The sequence below is a fragment of the Saccostrea echinata genome, unplaced genomic scaffold (assembly GCF_033153115.1).
Source record: "Saccostrea echinata isolate AGI-Se365-2 ecotype Australia unplaced genomic scaffold, CSIRO_AGI_Sech_v1 ptg000001l, whole genome shotgun sequence".
In the NCBI taxonomy this organism is placed as follows: Eukaryota; Metazoa; Mollusca; class Bivalvia; order Ostreida; family Ostreidae; genus Saccostrea; species Saccostrea echinata.
Window position 1 is genome coordinate 997,728 of NW_026889750.1, and position 19,659 is coordinate 1,017,386.

Below are 19,659 nucleotides of genomic sequence, written 5' to 3' on the forward strand. Positions count from 1 at the left end.
TTCTATTTTTCTCTTACTTATCTACGTGATAAGAACAAAACTAAGGTTGTGTTTTTCGCTGTGGACAGGTATTTATTGTTATAAGTAACAAAATCTGACAGGTGCTCGTACAAAGATAAGGAACATTCTGTGTTATTACTGTGCTGCTGTAGCTTTTCATTCAGAGATATTCCGGGATATCATTCTCATCTGGTACCACGTAATACGCTTTACACTAAATGAACATGATGAGAAGCTACCCATTTCTTGGTAAGTACCCCTCGTGCATTTGTTTGGTTGTTTCTTCGACCCAGATAAGGTTGATCTTCAAATTGCAGAGCAGGATAAATATGTTGAAACAAAATGTGTTATTTACAAAATGCCTCCGAGTTTGGCTCGGAGTAATAGTGGACAAGGTTGAACTTTCGAAACGAAATTGGGTCAGGGTCATAATACAACCTCTACAAGTACGAGATAACTTGTATCTATTACAACGTAATGGACCATGCAAAATTTACCTTGATTATGTCCAAATTACCTTGGGTGAGGTTCACAACCTCTGAACGTAACCTTTCATTGTTCAAAGTAGGAGACCTCAGCATTTCTCAAAGGTTATGAACTGCACAAGGATTTTACGCTCTCTATGACTGACCTTGACAAAGTGACCTCGATTCAGGTGAGGACGCATTATCCTGTCATTAACTATTTTTGTGCCAAGTACAGTGTATGAAGTCTCCATGTTGTTTAATTCAAGAGTTAAACCCATCATGGTGTATGACTTGATTCAATATTAAACCATATCTAATGCATATAGGGGGTTGAATACCCTTCTTATCATCATTAATTTATCATCATTGAGTAAAAAAAAGAAATCTGTGTCATAACCACACACAATTACCCAGTGACATTGACTTTTGATCATAAGATACCGTTAAGTCATCAGCAACAGCTTCCCAAGTTTGAGATAATTTTTGATAAGGGTTTAATTAATGGAGAGTTATGGGCCGGAACCAATATCATTGCCCAGTAACCTTGATCTGCAGGATATAACCATGAGTCAAGATCCGACAGAACATCAGCAACGTAAACATTCTCAAGTTGGAATTCATTCCAATAGGGGTCCACTACATGTACCTAGTAAGCATGACTGATAAGACATGACCTTGGGACAAAATAATAACCTTGAGATCATAAGCAACAACGTAATAAAGTTTAAAACGTGCATTCTAATCAAAGGTACGAGACATGTGACCTGGGCATAATATCACAGATAGACAAACAGACAACATTTGGAGCCAAAACCAGCTGTCTCCTCTGGTTTGGGAAGATGCTATTTTCCAGAGTTTTCTGTACCTGGTTTATATTTTCAAAATCAACATGCATTGAACAAAAATCAAATAAATTTTAAACTTTAGTTGCCGTGATAATCCCACTTACTCTGTATATCGATTAATGTATAATTGAATATTCCATAAATAACAAAAAAAAATTATATTTCTTTGATTTTATTATACATAAATGTACATGTATCCTGTTAATGAAAACATACCATAATGTAGAATATTGGAAGTAATTTTTGAATTGTATTTAAAGTGCAATGTACATGTAGCCGTTTCTTTGCATACATGCAACTTCATAATCAATTATAAATTATTGTACATGTGTAAGACAATAATCTATAGGAGGTTAAGTCACGAATTTCAAGGAATTAGTTTTATTTATTCATCTGCTTGAGGTAGTTATGGCCAATTACTTAGTGGGCTGAAATAAGACAACAAAATTTTGGAATTTTTTAATAAATGTGTGTGTTCGGATCGAATCCTTGTTGGTTTCGAGTTCCCTCAGAGAAGTGCAATTTGCAGGATACTAAAAGTCCTCAGAGACGAACTCAAATTGCATTATATTTACATTCGAATAGAAATCATTAGTTGATATTTCCATGCTAGAAAAAAATATCAGTGGTGCATACAGTTCTCATGCGTAGATCTTTGTAAAATCCGATAAAATCTTATAGATTTACAAAAAGGGCTCGGAATTTACAGTTTTCAGAAATGTCAACTTATGCATATACGTAAAATAATAAATGCTGATTTTTTAAACCAAAGAAGAGAAATTGAGTACAAATTTCAGCTTCATTGATTAGTATATATATTTTGCTTTGTGGAATACGCAAAAAACCTTGTCTGTTAAGACTCAGATGGTTAATAAACTTAACCGGAAGGAAATTCTCTAATCCACCGGAATTTGGTATTTTGTAGGAGTTATTTGATTATTTATAGAATATGGTCCCAAGGGGCACCGATCCATCTTCCTGTCCCAGACATTCCTATCGCCAAGACATCTTTAATCAGCATCGATTGAAGTTTATTTTGTCTAATAAATACATGAATGTTTTGTATCAAAATATGGTTACAATTACTCTGTTCAAGTGAAGGCATCGTGACGTACTATACGGCTTTTCTTAATTAAAGACCTACAACATGTTGATATTACTCTTAATTTGAATGCTTCACCATTTAGGGTTCTTTTAGAAAAAGAAACTAATAATCCAATTTGTAAATATTAGATGGACAGCATACGTGTACAAAATATTAATATATATTTACAGATTTAAAAAAATACATTGTATCTATAGTTTAGATCAATAAAACAATCAAATAGGCAATGTAAAATTGGTACATGAAGGTACAGGAAGATGAGTGAATAAAAATGAATTAACATATCAACATATGAAGAGTTTCCAAATAATCAAAGAATCGGCTGCCGCTAATCCTGTGATGAGAAACATTTTTTTTTAGTACTTACTAGTATAATAATATTCGTGATTTAAGATCTAATTAATCTTATAAATTAAAAATAGATAAGCTTAATTTTATAATGTAATACCCAGATTATTACGATGAATTAGTCATACTCATAAATTCAAAGAAATTCGGTCCATAACATGATGTATACGTCAGACTCCAGAATCCGCGAGTCCGCTAGACCAAAATAAACGATAAAACTCGAATTACCACAACAATGGCTCCTCCCTGGATACCCATTCATCGCGATCTTTAGAGTCCTTTGTATTACTATGAATTAATATGGAGATTGCTTAGGAACATGTACAGATGCAATTGAAAGATATTTGGTGAAAAGTTCGGAACTTCCATTACTAACGCTTTTACGATCAGAATTTACAGAAAATTGTACTGTAATGTCATGTAAAATACCTGTTTATTATTCAATTAACGAACATTGTCAATTTTCTCTGATTCTCATGAATAGATTATTCTGATGCTTGTGAATACGAGAGGCAGTAAATGTCAGGCGCACAGCATTGTGAGGGTGGAGAGAAAGTTCAGATCGCCAACATTATTTCCCTGTAAAATACTTATTGGCAATATCTGAAGAGTTTAAGTATACATGTATATTGCGAAGAATTCGAGGACATATTTTACATCTTTATGAAGATTTCCAATTAATAAAATGTGCAACGAATGATTTTTTTTTCTGTTTGACTACGAACGTTGCAAACAGATGTTAGGGATATAATTGATTTAATAAGTTATAAAAGTACCCTTTTATTAAATTTACTCAAGGTCAGATATTCATTTTAAACTTTACTCAGATTTGGATTGCTGTTTATTATAATGCTACGAAAATATTTTATTACGTCCAAACAAGGAAAAACAGATGCAAGTCTTTGTACCCCCTCCCTTTCATTTATTTTCATACAAGAAGTAACTGAAGTTAGAAACTGACAGTGATGCATTCTTCATTAGACATGGTAAAAATGTTATTAATTATTGGCTGAAAATACTGATCAATGTCAACTCATGAAATTTATGCTCTCTAGCAAGTGACGTCCCCAGCATCTTATGAGCGAGTGACGCATGCAATTTTACAGACGGCCTGGATTTGCATGCAGTGGTCTCAGTAGATAACTGTTAATCTGTGAAAGAGTCCCGTGACATCCCGAATGGCTATAGATTTATCGGACCAATCATCACAGATTCCACAGAACGTTAGAATCATTTACATGGCATGTTTGCTTTTCTTGTCGTCTGGGTATTTTGGATGCTTTTCAAAGTTGGCGGTAAGTGCTTCTTTTGCAAATTATGCAATTATTAAACAATTTAAAGAAATTTCCATAGTCTTTATTTTCTCGCAAAAAGGGGGGCCATAAACAGAATCTTTTTTACGTCTTCAATTTTTATAAGAAGAATGCATATAAGTACAGAGTAGCTACTTTTTTTAAGAAAAAGACTTTAAAAAAAAATTAAATTTGTCCTCTTTAATCTATATAAATTGCAACTTTTAAAGAACTTTCTTTTCATAATATTAGTTGCACAAAATAGTTATATGATCATCAGTTATAAAGATTGAGTATATCTCTGTTAAATCTTCTAGATGACTGATATTTTTATTTCTTTATTCGCCTTTCAGTAAATAACTAGTACTTTAAAATATACTGTCAAAGTCTAATAATTTAGAAAGATCATAAATTAATCTGTTAATGAATAACTGTAATTGTACACACATATTGAGAAATGTACATGTAAAATAATAATTTTGCGATTACTGAGTACTGGGGATTAGCGGTACATGTAACAATTTCAGCGGGAAAGGCTCCAAAATAAGATTATTAATAGATTCTCCGTTATCAACGTTTTTTTGTTTGTTTTGTTTTGTTTTTTAATTTTAGATTATCGTAAAAAAATTCACGATCAAGTCATTATGCATATTTTAAAAAGGAGAAAATATTTCGTTTTTTTTTTTTGACTGCCCGCGTACACGTTAAAATAAAACATATGTAAAACCTTATGATAAAAAAGATAAAGATAACGAACAGTTATCGATCCCAAAAAAATCTATAAAGAATACAAATCAGTCAAGAGTGCATAAAACACGGACCCCTGGAAATTCCAGAGGTGGGATCAGGTGCTTAGGAGGAGTAAGCATCCCCTATTGACCGGTCTCACCGGCGCGAGCCCTATGTATTGATCAGGTAGTCGGAATATTCCGTAGTCATATTCAGTATATAATTGGCCTTACAGATAGGTTAAAGTTGCTGACAAGGTCATTATAACGACCATAGAATTTACGAAATGCTGACTTTAAAGGGGCCTTGACACAGTTGTATTGTTTATATTTTAAATTTCTATGCTTATTAAAAATTAAAACCAATTAAATGAATTGAACTTTCATGAATATTCTTAGAATTCAATGACAACGACATTCTTCTTTACATCTCCTCAAACATGATCTGTTTTTGTAAACAGGGCACAAGCTCTTTTATTGTCAATGTTTACGTTTCACCGGGCGTGTTCAATTTGTTAAACTCTGCACACATCATGAGCACGGACTGACAATACCGGTGAGTTGATTTCGCTTTTTCACATTTCTACTCTAAATTTTCTGCATTATAGTTTTAATATTTTTCATTTTTACACAACAAAATATCTACTTTTCTTAAGTATTAAGGATAAAGTTTACTTTGTGAAATGCAAGGATGTGTCAATCAAACGTATCCCGGAATACATAGTTTCAATAATTTCAAGATAAAAGACGTTTCTGAACACGCTTTGATTATTTTTCCGTGTGAAATGCTCTAGCAACATATGTCATGATATTATACAGAAAAATTGAGAAAATAATAACTTCAAATCTGTGTCCAGGCCCCTTTAAACGAAGTTGTTGAAATTCCTTTAACATCAACTTATCTGTCAGTAGCCTGCCTCGATTTAAAATAAAAGTCTTGTATGGTATTCTGGAACTTAATTGTTACGTAGGGAATCAATTTTTAAGAAGATATGAGTAATAGTAATGACTTCTTTTATCTTACATGCTAGTATTCGTACCATGATCTTGTCCTTAACTAAAATCAAAAAAAAAAAAAAAAAAAAAAAAAAAAAAAAAGAAAGAAAGAAAGAAGAAAAAACATCAATAGTTCTTTATCAATTATCTTTCAAAGCGAACCCACCCTCCTTTTAGGGACTCCTAAGGGACTTATCTAATTCTAGTTTGAATTAATTTCAACTTGACCCAGGGATGAATTCAGCATTGCCAGATTAGATTTATATTATTTACGTGACTGAGCACAGATCCATGTTAGTTTTTTCTCTTTCCTTAGTGGGACAGATATGACAACTTTATGGTGGTTTCTTTAATGATCATACTCACTAATCAGTCAAATGAAAATAAGATATAAAGCATAGAGAAGTAATTACGATTTGTTTTGCATATCAACTATGATTAATTTTGCATCAGTTTCATATTCCCCGTAGAAAACTTAATCAGAGACATTTGAGAGAATAAAGTGCTTCGTGGTGACATGTTTTGTGAGAAATGTAACCAGGATATTATTATGTGATTTTGAGAACTCTATCAATCTTTATTACTCTCTGAAATGTTCTGTGTTTTGTTTGTTTGTTTTATTTTGTTTTGTTTTTTTTGCTTAAAATCATATTGTATTCTTACATTAAGTCAGACGAATTACATCATCTTTATAATGTCTGTAAAAATCCTAGTGTACCAAATTCTGCACTGCAGTTCTAAAGAAAAGGAGCAACTAACGTGTAAATGTTACTGTTCTAAAGAAAAGTTTCTCCAACACGTCATATAATGACATTTCAATTGATTTACAAGAGGAAAATAGATCCAAGATAATAATTATGTTTCACCTGCATGGTAGATACAAGTTAATAAGACAGACGTTCAAAGAGCCAGGCCATAATCAAAACAAAGTCAAGACTTCGTCCGTGTCCTCAAACACTCCCACGTTCTTTCCAGAGGATCAGAGAAATATGTGATAAGGGTTTTTTTTCAACTCTTTTAAGACATTAACTTCTCTCTAAACTAGACCTTTAACAACTCTTGACATTAGAGCGGTAAAATATGTAAAGATATGCAAGCCAAACACATAGATAATCGTTCTATTTCACACTTCAGTATTCAAAGGAACTAAAATGTGTTCACATTCAATTGACCTTCATGAATGTACAAAGAGCTTAAATAAAAATAAGATTTTTTAAAACTTAATTTCTGTCATTGACATTTTGCAGACGGTGTACTATGCTTAAAAAATGACGATATTGGGTACCGCAAGGGGAACATCTACTTCTGCAATGACCCGGATCTCAGCGAGTGTTGTGAGATGGATAGTCAATTCACTTGTTGTGAACCCAATTACGTCAAAAATACGTAAGAACAATGAGATATCGTTTACCTTTTGATGGATGAACACAATATGTTTTTCTGCCCCACATGCATCCTGAGTCACGATTTGGTCTAACTTACATGTATATATCTTGTATTATTATTATATGTTTTAAAAATTCCTAGCTTTCTGATTGGCTGAGATCCAACATTGTAGCAAAAAATACTACGTTATATTCACCTGCACGTGACCTTCAAGGTGAATATTAAAATTCATTCTTAAAATTATTTCTTCTACATTAGACTAAAAAGATTAAGAACTTCTAAATTAGGTGTAAAAAGATATTTTACCTGCACCCGACTTCCACTCAGATGAACGTCGGGCACTAAGTATTGGAGAGGGGCTGTTACCCCACTTTTTAAACCAAAATTTTTATTTTTACAGTAGTATAAAAATGTTCACTGAAAAGCCGTCCCTGTCCTTTTTTGATCCTGTATATAGTCAAATCCCTTCTATGTTCATTGGCTCTAACTCCCCACCCCCTAAATAAGATTTTGGAGTTTTGAGAAATCTCTTTTTTGGTCAGTCAAAGATTTTTTCAAGTTGTCGCCCCCCCCCCCCCCCTCCAAGTGTGTTCTTACATTTTGTATTATTACATTCTGCGTCGACCTTGAGATATGTAATTATCCAAAAAGGATTCCATTTTGTGTTATTACATTCTGTGTTGATCTCGACACTAAATGATAGAACTTAAGTTTATCACATTTTGCGTTGTTATCGCATTTTGCGTTGTATCAGAGCTAAAAAGTCTAATAGGCTGAATTCAGTCTCAATACTTAAAATCCAGTTAAAATAAGGAACACAATTGGACTTACAATAATCAGTTCAGGCAAGCCTTCTGTAAGCATCTCACTAATGTTCAAAGTGACTGAATTAAAGCAAATTCACGGTACTTATTTCACCTTGTGAAACATAAAGTAATCTATTATTTTCTCTTTTAATACAGGCGAGAGCAAATCAAGTTATGGTGCAGTGTGTGTCTCTTTCTCCTGATTATAGTAGCTGTGTACATGTGTTTACACAGAGATGTGCAGTGGATATCTAGTCAGACTGTACAAGAAAGCTTAGGGCTTCGAAACAGGTACCCTTTATAATATATGTATAAATAAAGGCTACTCTCTGACCATTCTGTTCATAAATGTTAATATGTGTAAATCTACATACATTGAAACAGGCACCGTGTAAAGGATGTTTATTTGATTCAAGTGAAAATTTTATCCAATTTTGATAGACTAATTTACAGATGGGTGAAAAAAATTTCATGAATCTACTGAATTATGATGCCTAGTGGAATTTAGGTTTCGTTAATATTTCAGATGTGAAGATGGACCCTCCACTTCCCGGACTCAGTCCAGTAAAAACACTTGAAAATTAGTTTTGTTGTTTTTATTTTGCATTAAATAAAAAACATTTGTTTACTTATTTTTTTTAAAAAAAATCTCCCTCTGGTTGTATATCTAAAAATACATAATAAATAAAATAAATGCTTCTAGAAAAAATTCACATACAAATGACACTGACAAGATGATGCAACCATTTATATTTGAAAGCCCTTAACCAAATATATCATCAGTAGTACATGTGTTACCTCATTTTAAATATATAATTACATCAAAATAAAAAAGGCCTAATAAACTGAAATGAGAAAAAACAACTTTAGTTACTGATAAGCTGTAAAAAGACTAGAAATTAAAACAAGCTGTTAACATTTTTTGATACAACAATTCTGAGTTTATACAATAATGTGAAGCTATATTGCAGTAACCATAAAGAAAATAATTTTATTTCTTAGAAATTAAAAAAAATTCTCTTAACTATTCATAATGAAGTGAAAAATTTTGCTGTACATGTATTAAAAAACCCCAACTCAATATGATATTCATGCATGTTGTATTATTTCACTTCATATAAACCAAGAAATAGCATTTATTCATGAATTTCATTCACTCAACCTAACACTACAAAGAGTTGTTGAACTTCATACATCTACTTCCATGGATACTTTTGCACACAAAAGAGACAGGAGAAAAGTTTTTTAATGAAAATTACTTATATTCATTGCTAGTTAGACTTGCTGCTCTGTGGTACTGACACATTTTGATTATTTAATTTGAGTAAAATGTTCCTAGTTTTTCAATATTCACCTCTTAGTCCACTGATAAATATTTTAGGGCCTTCAAACCATATTTTCTAGATAAATCTCGCTGGTATTCTCCTTTCAGTGTTTTGAGACAACTGCAATAAAAGAATTATGAATTTTTAAATAAGGCAGAAAATCTGGGATAAATACAGGGGTTGAAATATACAGTAGCCCGACGCCTGGGGCTAGTCATTTTAAGATTTGGGCTAGCTAGTTTAAATGTAATGACAGTCCATCGAACTAGCAGAACAGAAAAAAAAATCTCGTCAGTCTTCTTTCACTTTTTTATGCTGACTGGTTTATTTTGACTGAGAACTAATTTAATTTGTTTGTCACCAAAGCCTTTGAAACTTTAATTTGTTATGTTTTCATTTTGCATAAAAAAAAATTGTTGGGCTAGTTAGTTTAAGGCTTGGGCTAGCAATTTTTTACTGATCAGTAGCCCCTGGGCTAGTGGATTCTCCAGGAAAATTTCAACACCTGAAATATTAAGATTAAAGTAGACCACAGAGTGTAACGTACATTTCATTTTCTGATGGATCAAATTTTTATTTTATCATACAGATTGTGTGTTTTCTATCCAAAGTCTTTGGTGAGGTGATAGAAAGAACACATTGGATAAATATATCCAATCACAAAACATGGGAGATTCTTTACAATATCACATGTATTTCCCTACATTTAAATTTAATGATTTTATTCATTTACCTCCCTTTCCACAGAACAAGGTAAACAACAATATCGCACCATTTAAAATAGTATGTGTACTTATTGAAAATAAAACAAAAATGCCCTTCTTTAGTAATAGTATTATTTCATTGATTTTTAATAAATGAAATTATTAGGAATTCTACCTCAATCTTTTATTTTTAAAATGCAAAGTATCTAGTTTACACTGATATCACAAGGTGTTGAAGTACAAAAAGATGGATCCAACGAAATTTTTTCCAGTGACTGATATTCACAAGTTAAGGGGTAACAGGTGATAATACATGTACATGTATATTTTTAAAATTATATAGATAAACTGTTTAAAAAATCAGCATAATAAAGATAAATTACTACTTACTTTCTATAGACTTGACTGTTGCGGAACTTTGTGATCTCCAAACTTGGTGCATGAGGCATATGGATCATGAAGGCATTTGGCAAGACAACATACTTATATCTGAAACAATATCACACAAGACAACATACAATGTACTTATATCAGAAACAATAACACGAAAGACAACATACTTGAAACAATATAACAAGGATAGTCTAACAACATTTAAACATAATAAAAAAAAATCTCAAAAGGGATAAAAAAAAATCAATAATTCGTACTCTAATAAATCAAGGAGCATAGCATGGGAGACTTTGTTCCAACCAAAGCCGACAAATCGCTGGTCAAATTGGGGAACTCCCTTTTTCACAACAATGTATGGCTCATAATCCTGCTCCCAATTCACCTGTAAACACAAAATATCTGTAATGTATACAGAATTACCCAGTGCATAAGCTACATGTACAAAATTCTTTGTATAATTGGAATATTGAAAAAATTGTTGCAATTTACAATCCTGTTACTCATGCATAAATGAAATATAATATTGATATTGAAGTAAAATTTCATAATAAATTAGTACTGTTTCAAAACTGTCAAGTATGTATATCAAGAAATTTTCAAGGGTTCAAAGAGAATTAAAAGGCTATGTTAGGTTTTAAAAGAGAAGGTTTTATATGTACAATGCTGCAGTGAGATAAATGCACTTTGACTGAGCCACAAAATATGAAATTTGTGAAAAATACTCACAGTGTACATTGTAGTGGCTGTCCGCCAAACTGTGTAGTTTGTGGGAAGGTGCCCTTGGGGCCACACATCATATCTAAAATTTATAAAATCTGCGTAGTATTTTCGGAAAATATCCAATCTAATGCAACTCTCTATCAAATAAAATTGATCATAATGAAGAAATATAATGCTTACATTCACAACAGTTGTGCTTTTTAACTTGTCAATATTCTGAAGCAATATTGTACCATTGTAAGTTTTCTATGACTGTTTTAATACCTGAAGGTGAATATTTCCCCACTATCAAGCTTTTTTAGGAGTTCGTCTTTTGTAGATGGGAACTCAAATCTGTATCTTGGGGTTTCAAAAGCTGGTACAACCAAAGCCTAAAAAATGTTTAACACAAAGTTCAAAATTGATATTTGCTGAAAAGTTTGAATTAACTTTAATCAAGAACATAGTATTTCATTCTCATCTACAGCAGTAGAAAAGTATTTAACACTTTAACTGTACTTTTTTATTTTTTTAAAAATTTTACTAGACACACCTTTTTTTCTTTCTCCATGTCAATCCTTGATACAACACTCTTTAGATGATTATACAGGTCATACATAGGTAAAAAGTCAATATCCGTCAAAAACAGGTGAGACGTCTGGCTCTGGTTAATTGCAACATTACGCAAATAGTTCACAGGATAGAATTGCTGAAATCAAATACCAATTTTTATTATTATCGGTACAGAAAATTACAGAAGAATGATCAAGACATTAGAGGATTACCTTTTGTATCAAAATGTCTCGAACACTTTAGCTTAAGTTTGATTTTACTAACCCCATCTTTGTAGACAATATGGTAGCCAATATTTTTCCTCTTCATGAGTATTTCCGAGTCCTGGGCGTACCTCAGGAACTGCTGGGCTTCCGCATCAGACATGTACAGGGCAAGGCTGATAGGACCCTCCCAGTGCTTGCAAATAAGCTCCAACATCTGGAGCCGGTCCATACTGAGCTGTGCCACTAGAGTAACATCATACTCTGTGGGGGTGTAGTCATAATCCAGATAGTACAGGTGTGTACGGTGGACCAAAGTACGCTCACGACGGAAATCATAGCACTCGTCATCCTCACTTAAAGTGTTTGACTTAAAAAGATCACAAACAATACATGTGTATGATCAGACAGATTCATTTGAGAGGCTACTTGGGTAATGAATGTAATTCTTTAAGAATTAAGAACAGAATAACTTACAAAGGGAAATAACTTTAGTTATTCATGTACACTGTTAATGAAAATTTCCATATACCTCTTCATTTGTGGGTGTGACCTCCTCAGACTTTTCACATCCAAACAACTCCCTCCGAAGCAAGTTTGCATCATACTCCAAAAAAGTCAGGTGCAAATTTCTGAAATATTCTACATGCTTGTTTTTAACCTTAAACTTCTTGGGGGAATTCCAGTGAATAATCTACAATGAAAGTTGAATGAAAATTAATTAGAGGAATTGTCAGAGAAGTCTGGTAGGAAAGTACATGTAATACTTTGTATCACTGGAATTTCTGTTAAAGACTAGTGCCATGACGAGAAAAAAAACCCAAACGTTTCCTCCCTCAAATAAATATTAATTCATGCAGATACAAGTAACATTGAAATATGAAATAATCTCCAAATATCTGTTTTATTGTTTTACACTTAAGAAAAACTTCAATTATTTTTTTCTGCTTGTATTTGACCTTAGTCTTATTGCAACACTGTTCTGTCCTTCAGTATATTTACCTTAAGTTTCTCCATCTGACTGTAACCCTGTTTTATCTTTCAGTATACATACCTTTAGTTTCTCCACCCTCTCAATCAGTATATTTACCTTCAGTTTCTCCACCTGATTGTAACACTGTTCTCTCCTTCAGTATATTTACCTATAATTCTCCACCTGACTTTCACTCCTTTCTCTCCTTCAGTACTTTTACCTTCAGTTTCTCCACCTGATTGTAACACTGTTCTCACTTTCAGTACATTTACCTTCAGTTTCTCCACCTGATTGTAACACTATTCTCTCCTTCAGTATATTTACCTATAATTCTCCACCCGACTTTCACTCCTTTCTCTCATTCAGTATGTTTACCTTAGTTTCTCCACCTGATTGTAACACTGTTCTCTCCTTCAGTATATTTACCTATAATTCATCACCTGACTTTCACTTCTTTCTCTCATTCAGTATGTTTACCTTCAGTTTCTCCACCTGATTGTAATACTGTTCTCTCATTCAGTACGTTTACCTTTAGTTTCTCCACCTGACTTTCACTCTTTCTCTCCCTCAGTACTTTTACCTTCAGTTTCTCCACCTGACTGTAACACTGTTTTATCTTTAGTACATATACCTTCAGTTTCTCCACCTGATTGTAACACTGTTCACTCTTGGTGTTATCAGACAGTTGTACATTCCACTGACAGGGCAAGTGATACACAAAATAGGGATGCTCCTTCAGCACTGCATTAAAAATGTCCTGTAACAAACAACCTCTAACATAACATCTACAACGAACATACTTAACAACTGCCTATTAATTGATAAATCAAATTCTGCGTTCGATCTTAAACCTTACTTGATCTGCTAGTTGTGTGTATTGCATGGTCTCCAGTTCTTTGACGGTGATTTTCCTCCACATTTCCATCCAGTTCATCTCTCTCAGTATCCCCAGATTCATCAGAATGACACCAGTGTTAAAACCATGACCCTTCCAAAAATCGGGAATCAATTAATAACATTGTGTAACATGCACTGAATGAATTGACTTGTACAGAATTACACACACACACCAGGGCTGGCCAGGGAATGTGGTTCTTCCAGATTTTTCCTAAGTACCAGTCACTCTGATTCTCCACCAGACCAAGCACCTGTAGACAGAGATGAAAATTATCACTTGTTATCAAAACACACAACAATGAACACTCTATGCTTACAAAATTGAAATGTCGACTCATATTAAAGGTAATTTGGAAGATAGCTGATTTTAAGCTTCGTAGCATTTCCTAGTTCTGTTACCTTTGTTCCTGTTAGGAAACTAAACATTTTCCACAGTTCTGCTATATCAGTAGCAAAGCTTACATCTGTATCCAGGACAATTACCTACAAAAAGCAACTCATTACTTAAAAGCCTTAAACAAGTATGCCCAATGAAATTAAGATCTCATATAGTTTAAAGCTTTAAGTTTACATTTGCTTCAAGATTTGCATTTTATTGTTCAAATTTGATGGACCATATCCTTAGAATACAGACCTTCTCCAATGAGGCTGGTAGAATTTTTGGCAAGACCAATTTAAGCAACCCATATATACCAGAATAATGTTTGTTTGGAATCCATTCTATATCTTCCTGTCAAATGAAAAAAAAAACAAACAAAAAATTGAATTTACAGGCAATTTTGTATATGCAAGGATTTATTTGTAAAGGCAATTTGTATATAAAGTTCTTCTAAAAATGAACTTTTACCCTATTCATATTTGTCTGCAAGAGAGAAAAGGTACTGCATACAGGGAATATTTTGCCCCTTTTGCCCTGCAAATGGGCAAATTTAAAACAAGGCAAATTCAAAGAAGACATTATCTCTTAAATTCAAATGTGTCTAGGCAAATTTAAAATGGGGCAAAATTGTTTGCACGTACGAAAGGACGAAAATATCACAGGTGAAAATAACTCTGTATACAGTGTTTGTGCAGATGGAAATAAATACTTTCTTACCTTGACTTTATCCGCATGATAGAAGCTTATTTTTACTGAAATAAATAAAAGAAATGCAAAATAATGATAAAATTTAAGGTAAAAAAAAAATGTAAAATTCACAAAATTTTTCAGACAAACCCACAGGAGCTAAGCCCAATTTAATAATTAAAATCAAATATACAATAATAAAAGAGTATGTCTGACGTACATGGCTCTTGGTAAGAAAACTGGCTTAGCATCTGTGGACAGACCAATTCTACAAACCATCAGGGACACTCCAGGTGTCAAAAAGGTAATTCAGGATAACTTGTGCTGTTGTGTCGGATATGAAGTGGAAATGTAGTGGATTTTTACGATAGAACAGAACACTTTTGATCAGAGTCACGACATCTCTTGTTGACTTATGACCAGAGCACACAATAGCTACATGGATTTCCTGCATAATAAAGAAACACATATACATTTTTGTACACTGATTCAGATTTGAATAAAAGCTTAGCAAAATTATACACTTAAAGATTCGATTACCAGTGTACATATATGCCTTCAGGTTATATTTTTAATAAATCACAAAGTTTTATATGTTATAAAGTAGCGTGCTGAATTTCAAACACAAATCAGGATGTGAAGTTAAAAAGGTTTAGGCTATTGGATTCCTTTTTTTTTTTCCAAATTACGAAAATATTTCATACACTGAAATAACACTGCATTTCTAAGCATGTTGAAAATTTAGATTCTGTTATATACTGTACATGTATATGTAATATTGGTTTATATAAAATGATATCGCAGAAGTGCTGATTAATCTAAGTCTTCAAAAACCTTATTGAAGGCCCCACACTGTGTATAAGATATTAAAAATTAAAGTGAATCTCTCACAAAAACATAAAAATTAAAATACATTCATGTACGTGAGTTGTCAGGTAAAATCGTGGACAAGTTGACTTTTCAAAAACTTACATAACCCCCACTTAAGTTCAAGAATTTCACTCATGTATACACTAGAATTCCTCTTTATCCATCCATAAACAGGCGAGAGATCAATCTTGAACACACATGGCACCTTTTGGAGATTTGTATTTGTAAGTTATGGTCATTATTCTCCTTACATTCACTAAATACTTCACTTTTTTTGCTATAGCCTGATGCTGTTTATACAAATGTTAGTTCTACCTGGGGACTCGGTGAAAAAGCTTCAGCTTAAAAAAAACCCCATTCCACATGTATTCTAAAGATATAGTGATATTTTTATATTTTTTGTTATCTTCTGTTCTCAATTAAAGTCTGTAAAGGTTCTAACCTCAGTGTTTTCCCTAAGAACCGGCTACCTGCCAAACTGACCACTTCAACTGATAGAAATGCCGCTTAGAAATCAAAAATTTAAAAAAAAAATTGATGTAAGGTCCACAGAGATTTTGTTGATAAACATCAACCCTTAGCCTGTTTCAACTGATCTCTAACCTTTACTTTGAAATAAAGGGAAAACACTGTAACCTTATCTATTTAGTACATTTATTTCGAAACAATACTTGCATATTCTCTGACCAAACCCTGACTATTCAGTTGTGAGCCGTAGGACCATACCCTGTGCACATTCATGCATAATAAAAATCCTTATTTTTGTCTATATTTTATCAAAAAAATTAAGAAGTACTCAAATTTGATAAACAAAAGTTTGCTAAAACTTTCAGCTTTGTGCAAGCATGAATTTTTCCACAATTTTACCGGACAACCCTTGTATATTTAATGAACATCTGGTGAATGAGTACCTCACATTTCGGGACCTCCTGCTGAGAATCAACACAGTTTTTGGATGTTTTAGGACTTTGTTCATCTGCATTGAGTTCAAATGCTGTCAACTCGGTACGAGTCAAGCTGCAATATTGAATATCATAACAAATTAACATAGCAGTACCAGTATATTTTATTCTGTTTCAAACAATAGTACCAGCACTTTTAAACATCATGCAACAGTTACATGTATTAAAAATATAAAAAAAAAAATTGACTATTATGAGGTCAACACCATCATTTAGCTATCTTTAGAAGACAGTATTCATCTAACCTAAAGCTTGAGGTAAATATTGTTTAAAATGAATAGCTACATTGTAAATAATATCAACATCAAAACAAAATTTTTTCAGTCCACTGATGCTTCATTTAATCAGCCAAATATTGCATTTGTTTATGTATGCTTTTTCATGCTTAAAAGAGAGTGCAATCATTGTAGCAATTATCTGAAAATTATAAATATTTTATTATTTTATCAAATACCATAATTGAATAAACTATCAACCATCTAGCTATTTAGTCAATCCATGAGTTTAATTTCCTTCTTCTCAAGTAACAACAATGTTTATTAATCAAAAAGCATTTATAATACCACATGAATACCAAAATCAAATTAAGAGCAAAAACCTTTCATTAACTAGCTATTGCTGTTGATGATGGTACATGTAAGTCTAGATATGTAGATTTTAGTTCAAATCTTATTAAGGAGGTATAACATACCTCCCCTGAAAAATTCCTGTTGTTTAATTTTCTTTCCTTTTTCTTTATTTTATACATAACAATATCTACTATGTGTTTGCATATTTTAGACAAAATGGAATGTGTTGCATTTGGATAGGAAGTTCCAAAAAATTCTCCTTTGTGCTGTTAGCACGGAGAAGAAATTTTCAACCAACAGACTCTAAAATCCATGATCTTCTAAAAAAGCTAGATTAGCATACCGGTAGTTATTAATTTTTGTTGTTTCTTTCATTTGACCTTTTAAGGGCACAAATAATTTTATTTTGCTACATAAAGAAAGACGCAATTTAGAATACTAGTATTTTAAACTGAAAAACTATATGGTAAGCCAGAGCCTTGAAAAATGCCTGTTTTCTAATTCAAATATTTTTGGGAGAAAAAACTTTTTATTTTCATTTAATGTTGAAAAAATTGTAGCTGATTGCCAAAATAGTCTTAACAATTTTTGGATAATTATTTTTTAATGACCCATATTGAATTTACGACAGAAAATTATCCCCAATACCCTGTTCTTTCTAAATTGCATCTTGCATATATAACGATTTTAAGACTTTGGACAGAATTCATAATGCATTCAGAACTTTACAGTGCATTTTAATGTAGTTGTATAGGCAACTTCTGAAATTATACCCCCCTCTTTCCTATCCTCTTTGCAACACAAGTCATGTTTAAGTCAGATTTTATTTCTGCAGACATATTGAGTCTATGTAGGCTCTGAAGTACTTATACACTAATTCATGTACACAGAGAAATGAACCAACACCAAGTAGCAGGAAAATGGTCATTCAAGGATGCAGTTGCTGATAAATTTCCTAGAACTGAAATCAGTTTTGTAATGATGACAGTAGCCAATCCTGCATATGTAGCTCTGAATGTATGATGACAATGAAAGATAATCCCATGTGTTGTACTTCCATAAGCCAAACTGAAAACCCAGATGATTCTTTTTACTGGACATCAGAAATCAAGCTAGCAATCAAATCCTCTTATTTTTATCAACCATCTGGATAAAAATGTTGGTAAAAAATTATGAATTAATTTGATGCTATACTTTTTCAGGGTGTATAGGTACTTCAGCCAATCTGAGTGCTGGCATTAAACTGTTCATTATTTAACTTCATATCATATTTAGCATTGCTTAATTTGATTGATATCATTTTCAACCAACATATATACATTCCTTTCATGTATGTAAAAACATTACCTGAGTTGTTTTTTGAGGGCTCTGTTGTCATTGCTGAGCTCCCTGAGTTTACTGGCAAACTTGAGTTCCAACCTCTGGAACACTGCTTCATTAGCATACCCATCTGGAACAAGATATAATGAATGTAATTGTTGAACAGATAAAACAATATACACTTAGTTAAATTAACGAACTTAAAAAAAGACAACAGAACTGAGAAAGGTAAATTGTTGTTGCACTATATTCACATACCTATGGTACATGTACATTTACAGAGTGTACATCAAAACATTGAAAATAATTCAAAAGTACTATAATTACCATCTGAAGTGAGTGTTAGGTAGACTAAAATGAGAGTAGGAAAAGCCCCTGCAATCAGTAGTAGCACAAGTCCTTGTCTTGAGAGACGGATCATTCTACAACACAATAATACTCAACATTCATGAATGTCATAACTCAAGAGTGTCTCAAAAAATGCTCACCACGGAACTCCATATTTATTGTTCTAGGACATATGTAGTTAGTTAATTGGGTTATGTGGACGGTGGGCATCAGCCTGGTTAGAGCACCTGACTTGTGAGTTGTAATGCTGGGGTCTCAGGGAATACAGTTGAACTGTGATATCTCGAACACTGATATCTTGAATACCATGGATATGTTGAAGTGATTTGGAAGTCCCAATCCCTTATTCTTTAAGTATTTTACCCCGGATATCTCGAAGCTTTTTTTCAGTCCTATGGGGTTTGAGATAATGAGGTTTGACTGTATCTCAAAACATGCTCACCACAGAACTCTATCATACACTTATGTTGTTCTTACAGAATTATGAATATTGGATCATGCAGTCATATGATGATAAGGTTATTGAGTATTTACTATTTACCTAAATTCTACCTGCAAAATACAAATGTAGATTACATGCCTGGTATCTTCTGCATTATTTCTTCCTTGCTTGCTGTTCATACGACTGTGACTGAGTCTGTGGTTTTATTCCAGTTCCTGAAACCAGATACATAAATAACAGTCCTTGTTATCTATGCATCTGATGATATTAACATAAATATTTCTATTTCTTCACCACTTTTTCACTTTTTCACTTTTTCGATAAAAAAGGGTTGCAGAATTT

The 19,659-nt window shown here is 32.6% G+C and overlaps 2 protein-coding genes across 3 annotated transcripts; one reads left to right on the top strand and one right to left on the bottom strand.

The window, feature by feature from the left end:
- Positions 1-160: 160 nt before the first annotated feature.
- LOC133182655 (uncharacterized) lies at positions 161-8,595 on the top strand. Of its 2 annotated transcripts, none has more exons than XM_061317518.1 (4): positions 161-249; positions 7,029-7,167; positions 8,130-8,264; positions 8,500-8,595. In XM_061317518.1, the coding sequence occupies exons 1-4, from the start codon at positions 219-221 to the stop codon at positions 8,549-8,551; spliced, it is 357 nt and encodes a 118-aa protein (XP_061173502.1). In that variant the 5' UTR covers positions 161-218; the 3' UTR covers positions 8,552-8,595. The 2 variants fall into 2 exon arrangements, with proteins under 2 accessions (XP_061173502.1, XP_061173495.1); XM_061317511.1 differs by lacking the exon at positions 161-249 and adding an exon at positions 3,841-4,060.
- Positions 8,596-8,820: 225 nt separating this feature from the next.
- On the bottom strand, positions 8,821-19,615 carry LOC133182631 (xylosyl- and glucuronyltransferase LARGE1-like). The gene is made up of 19 exons (XM_061317481.1): positions 19,417-19,615; positions 18,855-18,949; positions 18,555-18,657; positions 16,588-16,693; positions 15,083-15,254; positions 14,837-14,871; positions 14,375-14,470; positions 14,140-14,223; positions 13,914-13,991; positions 13,700-13,831; positions 13,475-13,600; positions 12,403-12,564; positions 11,932-12,240; positions 11,648-11,803; positions 11,380-11,486; positions 11,122-11,194; positions 10,653-10,777; positions 10,393-10,491; positions 8,821-9,418 (listed from the first exon to the last, which is right to left on the bottom strand). The coding sequence occupies exons 1-19, from the start codon at positions 19,494-19,496 to the stop codon at positions 9,331-9,333; spliced, it is 2,226 nt and encodes a 741-aa protein (XP_061173465.1). The 5' UTR covers positions 19,497-19,615; the 3' UTR covers positions 8,821-9,330.
- Positions 19,616-19,659: the final 44 nt, after the last annotated feature.

What these genes read in the sequence shown, in the direction of transcription:
- LOC133182631 (XM_061317481.1), bottom strand. Translation starts at nt 19,496, where the DNA reads ATGAACAGCAAGCAAGGAAGAAATAATGCAGAAGATACCAGGCATGTA. An exon ending in TACCAGCCTCATTGGAGAAG is followed by an intron (nt 14,224 to 14,374) that starts GTCTGTATTCTA and finishes TGCTTTTTGTAG; the next exon opens with GTAATTGTCCTGGATACAGA. An exon ending in ATGCTCCTTGATTTATTAGA is followed by an intron (nt 10,492 to 10,652) that starts GTACGAATTATT and finishes ATATTGTTTCAG; the next exon opens with ATATAAGTATGTTGTCTTGC.
- LOC133182655 (XM_061317511.1), top strand. Translation starts at nt 4,009, where the DNA reads ATGTTTGCTTTTCTTGTCGTCTGGGTATTTTGGATGCTTTTCAAAGTT. An exon ending in GATGCTTTTCAAAGTTGGCG is followed by an intron (nt 4,061 to 7,028) that starts GTAAGTGCTTCT and finishes GACATTTTGCAG; the next exon opens with ACGGTGTACTATGCTTAAAA. An exon ending in CCCAATTACGTCAAAAATAC is followed by an intron (nt 7,168 to 8,129) that starts GTAAGAACAATG and finishes CTTTTAATACAG; the next exon opens with GCGAGAGCAAATCAAGTTAT.